Source organism: Apaloderma vittatum, unplaced genomic scaffold (genome assembly GCF_000703405.1).
Source record: "Apaloderma vittatum isolate BGI_N311 unplaced genomic scaffold, ASM70340v1 scaffold2001, whole genome shotgun sequence".
NCBI lineage: Eukaryota > Metazoa > Chordata > Aves > Trogoniformes > Trogonidae > Apaloderma > Apaloderma vittatum.
This window is the reverse complement of record NW_009699389.1, coordinates 538-13,034: the sequence shown is the minus strand read 5'-3', so window position 1 is coordinate 13,034 and position 12,497 is coordinate 538. Positions and strand designations below refer to the sequence as shown.

The 12,497-nt window shown below is 40.1% G+C and overlaps 1 protein-coding gene across 1 annotated transcript in view; it reads right to left on the bottom strand.

Moving 5' to 3' along the window:
* The window catches only part of TARS (threonyl-tRNA synthetase), a gene marked incomplete at its 5' end in the record, with an annotated part of 16,358 nt that extends 5,030 nt beyond the window's left edge, over positions 1-11,328 (bottom strand). The window contains 12 exons of the mRNA XM_009878326.1: positions 2,212-2,289; positions 2,994-3,131; positions 3,221-3,383; positions 3,915-4,081; positions 4,794-4,892; positions 5,851-5,997; positions 7,372-7,450; positions 7,532-7,596; positions 8,552-8,669; positions 8,884-9,005; positions 10,030-10,153; positions 11,138-11,328. Of these exons, the coding sequence (XP_009876628.1) occupies positions 2,212-2,289; positions 2,994-3,131; positions 3,221-3,383; positions 3,915-4,081; positions 4,794-4,892; positions 5,851-5,997; positions 7,372-7,450; positions 7,532-7,596; positions 8,552-8,669; positions 8,884-9,005; positions 10,030-10,153; positions 11,138-11,328 (1,491 nt within the window). The remainder of the gene's footprint in view (positions 1-2,211; positions 2,290-2,993; positions 3,132-3,220; positions 3,384-3,914; positions 4,082-4,793; positions 4,893-5,850; positions 5,998-7,371; positions 7,451-7,531; positions 7,597-8,551; positions 8,670-8,883; positions 9,006-10,029; positions 10,154-11,137) is intronic.
* Positions 11,329-12,497: the final 1,169 nt, after the last annotated feature.

The window sequence follows — 12,497 nt, the reverse complement described above, 5'->3', positions numbered from 1 at the left end:
ACCAGGGGGAGCCACAAAGACGATGAGCAGGCTGGAGCAGCTCTCCTACTGAGGACAGGCTGAGAGAGTTCGGGCTGTTCACCCCCGAGAAGAGTAGGTTCTGTGGAGACCTTACAGCAGCCTTCCAGTGCCTGAAGGGGGCTACAAAAAACCTGCAGAGAGACTTTTTACAAGGGTGTGTGGTAACAGGAGGAGGGGCAATGGTTTTAAACTAGATTTAGATTCAACATTAGGAACAAATTCTTCTCTCTGAGGGCAGTGAGACCGTGGAGCAGGTTGCCCAGAGAAACTGAGAAAGTCCTCTCCCTGGAAGCATTCAAGGCCAGGCTACGTGAGGCTTTCAACAATCTGGTCTAGTGGGAGGTGTCCCTGTCCATGACAGGGTGGTTGGAACTACGTGATCTTTACGGTCCCTTCCAACTTAAACCATTCTTGGATTCTATGATTTCTGTGGCCCTCCTCTGCACCCGCTCCAACTGGTCGATGTCTTTCCTGTCCTAAGGGCTCCAGAGCTGAACACACCACTCCAGGTGGGGTCTCCCCAGAGCAGAGGGGCAGAATCACCTCCCTTGATCTGCTGGTCACGCTTCTTTTGATGGAGCTTGCAGCCCACATTGTCAGCTCATGTCCAGCTTTCCATCCACCAGGTCCTCCTCAGCAGGGCTACTCTCAACACCTTAATTCCCCAGCCTGTATTGACAGCAGGACCTGGTACACCTGGTGCAAGGTCCTTGCACTTAAGGGCAAGTATAAGGATAACCAAGAATCACAAAGGTTCCTGTAGATATTTGTCTTCTTTCAAATTGACTGAGGAAATTACTAAATCTTGTTTGCATTTCAAATTATGAATGATTCACTGCTGTAACACATTTCACCTACAACCCATAAAATGATACTGTTTCAATTAGGATACAAAGAAAGAAATCAGAACCAGTTTACCAGATGACTGAAAATAGACATAAATATAATGTAGGTTTACGAGGGAAAGATTTACAAGTAATTTTGTAAGGCCCTCCGTTCTTGTGCTCAAAGATACCAGGAAATTTCTAGAAAGTCCTACTTAGTCTGTGCAAACTGAAAAGACAGCTTTAAAAAACCCAACAAAACCACAAAAAACAATACAAAGCGGTTTTTAAAATACCAAAACCCACCAGCTATAAAACTGTGCCAGTAAAAGCAACATTTTTCAATAATTAGTTTTACCATTAAGTTTATTTTTACTTTTCTCATGACTTAGGATTCACATTGCCCAAAGGATTATTTCTAATGCACCAACTGATGTGGTAATACAGATCTTACAGTGCCACCTTCTGCTCATGTCTCCCACTAAACCGATCAGCTCTGTTTAAGCAGCAAATAGCTTATATATGTAAATTAGGTTCAATTAATGAGAACTTAAGCTATGTGAAAACCAGGATCACAGAGTATTACTTCTCTCTCAAGCATGTAAAAGTGTATGTATCCAGTAAAAACACAGAACTGAAGTCGTACAGCATCTTAAAATGGTAACAGGTAACTATAAAAAAATCCCTTTTCCTAATCCCAGCTCTTTAACAATCTCCATTTGTACAAGGTCATCATTTTAACATTCAGTTTTCTTCTATATCCTCCAGCCAAATGTAAAAAGCACCAACGCTTTAGAAACACATACTAACACTGAAAAATCTAGTTATAATGCTATGCTGGAAGGGAATGTGCAGAAAAATAAGTGAAAAACAGATGTTGTCTTTACCAAGATCATTAACAAAACACAAGAGCATTACCATACTGTCTCCTCCCCCTTGCTAATAATAATAATAATAATAATAATAATAATAATAATACAGGAAAAACATTCTTTATGTATTAACAGCATTTAGTGTCCATCTGTATTTTTTTCATTAGCTTGGAGCATAATGTTATCTAGATCTGGAGACTTTGTCTTCATCAGGTATCTATCCGAAATCATCTGTCAAATATTCTGCACAAACAGATGCCCGACACTCATCTTTTTGAGGAAAGTTAAATTTAGCATAATTTTGTAAACACATGAAGACTTTGAGACTGTTCTTCTACTCATCTGCTATACTGCAAAGAAAAGTATTTGCATGCTCCTCCGACTGCTAAGATTACAGTAGTATTAATGGAAAGCAAGGAATTGTTTAACTTTTGTCTGCCTCATCCAAGGAATATTAAAAGCTCAACCGAGCTAGGGGTTAGCAACATACTAACCTTGGGTCCATAGAAAGCTCCATCGCCAGGATTTAACTCCCACTTCTCACCAAAGTCATTGAGGCTGTTTTCGAGTTGCTAGAGGTAAAGGACATATACATTCAGTGTTTCTGTCTTTTCATGTTACACCATCAAGTCAGCCTGCTCCTACAGATAGGTGGCACTACCAGTTCTCAGTACTTCTCAGTTACTGCTGCAATTCATTTATTTTCTGAAAAAGAAAGCTCTTGAAGAGCCTCAGCTAAAGAAAACTCCACATTTAAATAAACAAAAATGATGCATTCATTTTGGAAGAAGCCAAACGAGCAGCATTAGGTAAGATGCCAGAAATTTTTATGTTAGATTTAAAGTTTGTAATTCCTATTGAGAGTGGATCCACTGTGACACATCTAATGTCTACTCATGCCCTACCTTCTCCCCAGCACTGTAGCTGCAGGGGCTAACCCCAGGCCTTTAAACACAAAAACAGCATGGCTTTTGGAGAGATGGCTACAAGTCTTATTACAGGGGCTGCCAGAACTGGTTCTCTTCCTCCTTCTTTCTTTAATTATCAAAAAGATACAAGGGGAGAGAGCAGGACAGGTAATCTGATTCTGACATGGACATGGATTCTGTATGGAGAGTAAGCTATTTATAGCACCCAGACCGAACTGAAGACAGTTATTAGTGTCATATTGCTCATGTCCACCTGTCACTTTATCTCCTACAAGGCAGCGTGTTCTTACAGGACTTCCTGGTGTAGCCTCGCTTTCATAAAAGAAGTGACTAAAACTACTGTTTACCTTTTCAGCTTGATTCCACACTTCAATATCTCCCAGGTACTTTTCAGGACGAGTGGAAAGATTGAGTTTAAAGGAAAATCCAAAGACATCATACACGGCACGCAAGAACTGCAGACAACTCTTCATCTCCTCTTCAATCTTTGTAAGAACAGAAATAAAGTCTCAAATACAGAAAAATCAGTATAATCTGATCTTAATACCCAACTTCATTTGACAGCAGCCCATACCTGTTCCATAGCACAGAATATGTGAGCGTCATCCTGCTGGAAGCGACGTACTCGAGTGAGTCCTGTAAGAGCTCCTGACAGTTCATTGCGATGCAGGACACCAAAATCAGCCAAGCGCAACGGCAGCTCACGCCACGATCTTGGACGATGATCAAACATAAGGCTGAAAGAAAAGTTTATTACTTGAAGCTCATCTAGAATCAAAATTCTGCAAAGAACAGCCAATGAGAAGTGCCAGTACCTAAGCAGATGCCCAAAATGACAATGATGTAATCTGAATACAACTGTCATTCACATCTAATTCCATCAGGAAAACAAATCCAGATATCCTTTTACAGGTGGTAAGCTTTCCCCACCTCACAGAGAGAAGACAAAACAGCTCCTAAAACTGAGTATTAAAACCCAGATGCCTTAATTGCCACAAAATTGACAATGCCCCAGTGTCTACTTTGGATATCCAGGTTTTACAGTACCGATGTAAGCTTCTGTAGCGATGAAAACATGGCATTTCTCAGTGTCTCCAAGTAAAGAAAGCTTGCAGACAACAAGACTCATAATTACATTACTTCTGACGGCATGTCACATCTGAATACTGGAAGATAGCCATCTTCACAACTAAGCAGGCAAAAGAAACAGGTTTGGTTTTTTTGGAATCAGCACCATCTTTGGCAAACTGGATCTACCATGTATTTACCAGTGTCCTGGACAGTTCATAGGCTTCAGAGCAAAGACTTCTTTCTCCACTTCAAAGGAAAACATGTTGTCACTGTAATGCTGCCAGTGCCCTGAAGTCATCCATAGTTTGCTGTTGAAAACATTTGGAGTGACAACCTCCTGGAATCCACGCTTTCGATACTCACTCTACAACAGAGAGACAGTACATAATAACTAATAAAGCAAACAAAAGTAACGGTACTCAGCCTTCAATCTGCAGTCAAAAACATATACAAATGCTGCCCTTACAAAGTCGACAACTGGAGGAGAGAAAAGGAAAGAAAAATTCACGCCACTATACATCCCTTCCACCAGCACCAGCCTTCCCCCAAACAATATCTCTCTATAAGCAGGAAGAACAAGTTTCCTCCCTGCAAGCAAAGCAGCAGTCTCTAATTATTCAATGACACTAGGCAGTAAATTGCAGCCCAAATATACAATAATAAGACAGACTTAAATATTACATCAGGAAGATCAGGGTTATTTCCTACCCATAATTTCATAATAAATACTTCTACAAGGCCATATTTAGTAAGTTTAATAAAAGAAATCAATATGCATCAGTGGAACAGCCCTAGTGCAAGCTTAGCTATACTACCGGATATCAAAGAATTCATATTATTGTGCACCGTTACCACTGAATTAACTGCATGTACAAAGTTTTTATCAAAACTTAAGAGATTGTGATAAGACTGATTCAAATAAACCAGGTTTCTTTAGTTCTGTCTTACAGAACTAAGAGATGAAACTCAACTGAAATGAAAGGCTCTTAATATGGTTATATGCAGCACACTGTGAGGTATTTTTCTAAAATTGAGCAATTTATTCTGTAAGAAGATTTCCAAAAGACATTGCTTACCCGGATGAACTCAATTAATGTGTTATAAATGTAAGCTCCTTTTGGCAAGAAAAAACAGCTACCAGGGCTGAGCTCATGAAAGAAAAACAGTTCTTGGTCCTGCAGAAAAATAATTGGAGAAACAGTATTTGAACATCACCTGCTTCATTTGACATTCACAAAACAACTGCTATACACTGGGCATGACTAATCAAAGGTTTCTAGGGGTTTTGTTTTGGGGGTTTTTTTTGTTTGTTCAGTTTGGTTGGTTTGGGTTTTTTGTTGTTTTTTTTTTTGTTTTTTAAAGCAATGTTAACAGATCGGATGCATTTTTACTAGTATTTATACAATCAGTACTTAGAGGGGATGGAGATTATTCATTCAGTTTCCTGTTTCATTGCTAATGCTAAAAAACTCCAAGTTTATGTGTAATTTCTAACTGTGCCCAACATAGCTCCCTTTGTGCATTGACAAATAATGTTTACTTCTGCTTCTGCAGCTCTCAATTATTTGCACATGAACTGAATGTGCAAACGGTAGTTGGATAATGCGACAAACTGCACATGCTTGAAGACTGCATAAAATGAATTTTTCTGTATATTTTCTGGATGTTGTAGCAGCAGACTTTGTAACCGTGTTATCTGATAGTTTCATCTAAATAACAGAATCAAAAAACAACCAACCAAATAACAGGAATGTATTATGGTTTCTAAAATCACACAGAAGAAAAGAACTGTGAGTGAACAGGCTGCAACAAACTGCATCATAATAAGCATTGCCTGAAGACTGAAGTGCTTGTGCGTTGCAAATTGAAGCGTTCATGTTTCCTTCTAATTGATATGTGGAATAAAGACATTATCACATTTAAAATAGCAAAAAGTCTGCAGAGAAGTTACTTGCCTTAGGATTTTTGATGCTCTTCAAGAGAAAAGCACCTGACTTAGCAACTCAGTTGAAAACCCAATTGCGACACATCTTGGTTGTGGCAGCAAGTACACACTGTCTTCAAAATGCTTCTAGTAAAAGGGTTAGAGGCATACAGTGTTTGTGAAATATATTACTACAGAAACTGTCTCACCCGCCCAATTTTTCTGTGATCTCTGTTTTTAGCCTCCTCCTGGAATTTCTCCCATTCCTTCAGCATTTTTGCATCTGGGAATGAAATTCCATAGATCCGCTGGAGGGATTCCATATCAGCCTTGCCCTCCCAGTAAGTAGAAGAATTCTGCAGAAAAAAAAATAAATTAAACCAAGAAGAAAAGGACAAGCCTCCATGTTTCACTACTACTGCCTGCTATGGAAAGGCATGCAATCAATACATCACTGTACTTAATGAGAACAACTAAGACACAGGTAAAATTTGAAATCTTAAATTCAGGGCACTGATTAGAAAAATAAAGAATGAACACTTGAACAGAATACATAAAAATGGCTTCAAGCTCTCTCTTTTGTTCAAGCCTATTTGCCCTCTTCGTAGCCGTTCTATTCCAACAGTTTATTCACACTCAGCTATAGCCATCAGCTGAGAGAAAATTACAAACTTGTAACTGATGTAGTTCAACCAAGCCTTAAAGCACACTCATGCTCCTATCTGTGCTAAAAGGGCACGTCCTAGCCATCTAGCTGGGCTTCACGCCATCTGAGTATTATTAAAGTGCACATCTGTTGAGGATTAGGGCTGGGCCAGGCACTGAACACTAACAGATGCTCTCTAACTCCTCTCCCTCTCCAAAACGGGAAGGGAAACGGAGTAAGGTAGAGAGACTTAGGAACTGGGAAAGAAAACCAGAACAGCTTTAATAAAACAAGAGTGTCAATAAAGAAATAATGAAACTATATACAAACACATACAAACCCGATATTAAACCCAACTCCCTCCCAGTAGTAATCCCCACTGATGCTGCAGAGCAGGTGGCACTGGGGAAGCCCCAGGCTCAGTGGCAGAGGGGAGCTGGGTGCAGGAGCTGGATTCGGGAACTCAGGATCTGGATTAAAGGCAGAAGACAGAGTCGTCCCTGGAGATGTTCCTGCCCATGGCCAGGGGGGTGAGATTAGACAGAGTCCTCCTTGGACGCTGACCATTGAAAAAGAGGCCTTAACCCCCATGACACCTCAGCCTTATACTGAAAATGATGTATATGGAATAGAATACTCTTGTCGGTCACCTGCCCCGTCTGTAACTCCCCAGACGTGCAACCTTTTACTTCCTTGTGACCCCTCTTACTTCCCAGTGTGGCACACAAGAGCCAGTAGTGGCCTTTGTCAGTACAGGAGCAACTGTAAGCCAGAGCTTTTCTCCATCCCAGTCCCCGGCAGTAACTGTAAACATCAGGTGTGATCAGACACTGCAAAACCACGCTGCTAACTTCGGAACGTGCAGCCTCTTAGAAGAGACTGAGCTGAAAAGTAAAATCACTGAACAGAGCTGGTTCTTTTTAGCTCAAACCAGGACAGTATCTCTTTTCCAATTTGTTACACTGAGTTTTCGGCCAGGTTATCGGTTTTGTGGCACATTCCTGGATAAGCCGCTAACATACTGCTCAAAGACAGCAACACGCTTTCAGTGAAAACATTTGCCTAAGGCAGTTTCAGTACTTACCTTATGAATTTTTATGGTTTTTATCTTGCCAGTATGTCTGACATGAGGCCCTCTGCATAAATCTATCAAGGGACCACACCTAAGAATGGGAAAACATTCATTTAGTATACTTCATCCTAGAAAGTTATATGCAGTAATATTATGATGCATGCATAATTACCTGTACACTGTTGTAGTTGGAGTATTGACCTTCTCATTCAGGATGCGACACTTGAATTTATTATACTGAGAAGAAAAGCAACACATGTATTTGTTAACTCCTTGTTAAACAAGAGCCTGGCCAGCAGTTTAAATTACTTGGAAATTCAATGCTACGCTGCATTAAAAGAGGATTTTAACAGAGACAGAAAGACTTGAGTAGTGGAGTGAGCTGCCCAGAGAGTAGGTTGTGCAGTCTCCATCCTTAAAGAGTTTTGAAAGCTTGACTGGACAAGCTCTGAGAAGCCTGGCCTGCTTCAGCATTGAGCCCATGCCCTGTGCTTGAGATTGGACTGGAGACGTACAGAGGTACCAGCCAACACAAACGACACGATTCTCCTTGTGCCTTAACAGCGAAAACTGAGTAACGTCTGTATCAGGAAATCCATTAAATTATTTGCAGCTAGGTACTAAAGAGAAAAGATCAGCTTTTAGCCTTGCTTTGACATTTTCAGAAGCCCACATTCTAAAAAAATGAAGCTTTCTGAATGCACTAGCACATGCAGCTACAGTATGACCACAGCATTTTACTAACAACCAATATAATTATAGAATATTATAGAACAGAATATTATAGAATAATTATAGAATGTGTTGGGTTGGAAGGGACCTTTAAAGTCCATCTAGTCCAGCCTCCCTGCAGTGAGCAGGGACATCTTTAACTGCTCAACATAATATATTGCAAATATACATCTGTGGGAAATGAATTAAGACTGTGGCTTCAAAAATTTTGTCAAGGTCACCAAAGGGAAGAATGACAATAATTCTTAAAGTTGCAGAAAATCAAATGCATGGGAATCTAAGAATTACACCTTTGCTCATTTTTTTGTTAAGTATCACAAACGAGCTTTTAGGAATACATCTCCTTAAAAAGTTAATTTGATAAACTTTCCTCTGCCACCAACAGAACACGCAGCTGAAGTTGGAAATACTTAAAAGTGTAATGGCATGGTGGTAGGAACAACCTTCTAAGACAGCCTACCTTAAACATTTCAAGTAGTGTTTCCTTCTTAACTTCCAGTCTTTCAAAGGCTTGCTTCTCTTTCATTATCTTTTTGCATAGTGTTTCCAGAGCAGAGAAGTCATTACTTGATACACCCCTAAAATAAATGCACACAAAGTGAAACATTCTTGCTTTCACTTGCAACTTCCAATCCAGTTGCAATGCGGTTACTTGTGAATGGGATACACTGCAAAGAACAAAGCGATGTGCAGTAGTGCAGATGACACTCTTGTGGAAACAAGAAGGTAACAGAAACCGTGCTGTGACAGCCACCCCCCACTTGCTCCTCAAAACAAAAATACAAAACCTACCCTTCCTCAAGGAACATGTCATAGTAAAATCCATTTTCTATTGGTGGGCCATAGCACAAACAGCCACCATAGATTCGCTCCATAGCTTCACCCATTATGTGAGCACTTGAGTGCCAGTATACCTAATGGAAGTCAAAACAAACAGGCATCAGTCTGAATACACACAATGCACTTCCTACTATTTTATTCAGAACCTTTTCTGAAACACTTGCTTTTAAGAATACTTGATGCAGATCCCACATTAGAGCAGTCTGCAGAACAGAAGTGACCTGCCCAGCAACATCCACCCTAAGCACCGATATTTCCATAATGTAGCACGGGAAAATTTTTTATTTTCAACAATTGTTGAAATGATTCAATTATTGTCAAGAAGTAAGGAAAGTAACTGAGAAACTTTTCTTTTTCTATGAACTTAAATCAGTTGGCTTTGCATAAACGTGGTCCTAATCCAAGGATCTTGTGAGTGGGAAATCCTGTGCTGAAGTAGAACAGCTCCTAAGGCTAAAAACTACACTTCATTTTGTAGCACATCTGAAGTTCTGACAAATTAAACTCAAATCTATAGGACTTCAACCTGCTTTTATCTGCACAGTCCAGAAAACATAAACCTTACGGGAGCCATGACTTGGCCAATATGAAAGTCTAAGTTTGAAAGTAAGATCTTCTGTGATGAGTCTGACTGACAACTTCGTGTCCGAAGCAATTTTTTCTAAAGATAGTATTTTCAAATTTGATGGATATATGCACGTCTGTCTGAATGAGTAGCTGATATAAATCATGTACTTTTGCATGTACAAAGTAAAAGAGGAGCCTGCTCAGTACTTTTAAGTCAGTGCTCAGGAAGTCAGTTCAAAGGACCTATTTTACACTAACATGAGGGTTGTAAATACAAAATTTTAACAGAAACAGACTTGACATATACTACAGCAACTGCTAGCAGACTTGGCTACAAATACACAGCAGAATGTACGTCGTCCACACTACCGCATCTCCCTTGTCAGGAACTACTAGAAAACGCAGATGTACTTGCACAGCAAAACCATCCCCATCTCATTGTCTTTGAACACAGTAGAGATGCAAATAACTACTCAAAGCTGAGATCAACGTAAATCCAAGGGCAAACAAATTTTAGTAGAAGATACTCACTGCTTGAGCCTCTTCATCTTCAAACTTAAGCAGCTCCAAGGTACAATCCTCCTCCAAAGGACGGTCTAGATCCCAGACCATCTTGTTCACTTTAGCAATAACAGTGTTGTCGGCTAAGCCCTGACTACAGAATAGAGACATGGTATATAATCTTCTGAAATCATCTAGTAGAAGTTCCCCAGATTTGCCTCCCATGCAGGACTGGTCAGAGTGGGTACAATGTCATAAATAAATTCCACATAAAAGAGCAGTTTAACCAGTCTTGAACAGATGAAGGAAGGAAAACATGCTGTACACTCAACATTTTTTACATTCATTAATACATTTGACTTAGAGGCAGTGACCTCAAAGTACCAATCTGACTTCAAAATCCTACTGCAATAAAGCACAGATCTTCTCTTTTAAAAATTATGAAATACTACTCTGATGTAGTAATTTTAGTTTTGTTTCCACTGGCAAAAAAAACCTTTCCCTGATCCCAAATCACAAAAATGAAAGCAGGTTCAAATGATAAGGTACCTAAGCATGTCAAAAATGGCATTTCACTTCCAGGAATCACAGTTTTTGTAATTTACTTGTCAGGGTGTCCAGTGTGCATCGTTCAAATCGAATCTGCAGCAAGTCTGAGATAAGGAAACTCTTTTTTTGATAAGGAATGTTCTTTTTAATGGCTATCTTTTATGCAAGTAAAAACACAGTTAAGTGCAAGATACTTATCCTGTTAACTCTGAAATCAACTGAAACATTACCAAGCAGTCACCTTCCCCAGGTAAATGCAAACTGTTTTGCATATGCTAACATTTAGTCTGATAGAATAAATTTATTAGCAAATTAGGTCTTAAATGCAACAACAGTACTCATGGGCAAAAAACATGCAGGCAATGTATCTCTGAAAGATCTTAATTGTATTTTTATTTAATTTTTGAAACTGTATCTTTGTAAGGGACAAGAATTACATTCCAAAACTAAAACCCTACTGCTTACCTCCAGCTCATTATATAAATGAGGCCCTGAGCTGAGATAAATGACAAAGAGAGAAATTATTCACCACCCATGCTGGCACAGCCACAACCTGAAGACTGAAGAGTATCACAGAACAGAATCATACCTAATTCCACAAGCGATTTGATAAGGAGTAGTCTTCCAAGACTCAGCATCAACCTGCTTGCCATCCGGTAACGTAACTTTAATGGGTTTACTGTCATTCGCAGCTCTTTCTGCTAGGAGTGCATCATGTTCAGCTTTAAGTTTATTATACATCTCTAAACGTTCACTGATAAATGCAGGCCAGGGATTGAGCTATGTATAAAGAAAGACAAAGGAAAATCAACAGATTACTACAGTAATCTAATAGCACATTATATTCAGATTGTAAACAGAATCATAGAATCATAGAATGGTCTAAGCTGGAAGGGACCTTAGAGATCATTTTAATCCAGCCTCCCTGCCGCCAGGGACGCCACCTCTCAACTAGATCAGGCAACATATGGGGACCGAATGGGAATCGAACCTGCGACCTTAGCGCTGTTAGTGCTATGCTCAACTGACTGAGCTAACCGGCCCCCTGGATATACTTTTTCACAAGTAGCTGTGGGATCATATCTATATATGTGCTAAATCTCACAATCATTATTGAATTATATAGTATCAATTTTATAAAACTTCAGCTTAATGAAAATTATTACTCTGAAATGTACCAATGTATGCCTGTTAAATAACCTACACGTTAATAAACTACTTCACAGTTCATTAAACACCTCCTTAACAAGCTACACAAGGATGAAAATCAATTTGAAAAGGCAGCAGAGTTCAACATAAAAATAGATTTTCTCTTACTAGGTCAAAAATCTGAGGGAACACCTCTGAGCCAGCTGGACAGGAACTCACTCCAGCCTACACATTATATGTCTACGTCACCACTACCAGCATGGGCATAACCAAGGTTATACAGCTATTCAGTTGGCTCAGGATTAGTACTGGCTAGCAGCTGGCCCTCTCTGGGCAGTGATCTGTGTTTACCTAAGACGGAGACTGTTTACCTATGATGGGGATGGAAGAGACAGAGCACCTTACGCAGGCTTTCCTCATCCCAGAGATCGATTGCCCACCTCCTGGTGCAAACAGTGGCACAGCAAAAAGCATCAGGGAGCAGCAGCCACGGAAGTCAGAGCTGCTCTCCCATTACATCAGTAGCACCTCGTGTAAAAAGCAACAAAGCCACTTCATGGCAAACTTTGGGAAATAAGAGAGAGTGGGTAAAGGAGCAACTGTAATGCCAGACAAAATACTTCAGGGAGACGCACGGCAGCAATACCAGTGGTACATGAGAGCAACCAGGAGACTGTACAGAAAATCACAGAATGTTCAGGGTTGAAGGGGACCTATAGAGATCATCTAGTCCAACCCCCCTGCCAGAGCAGGATCACCCAAGGGCAGCCACACAGGAACGCGTCCAGGCGGGGTGTGAA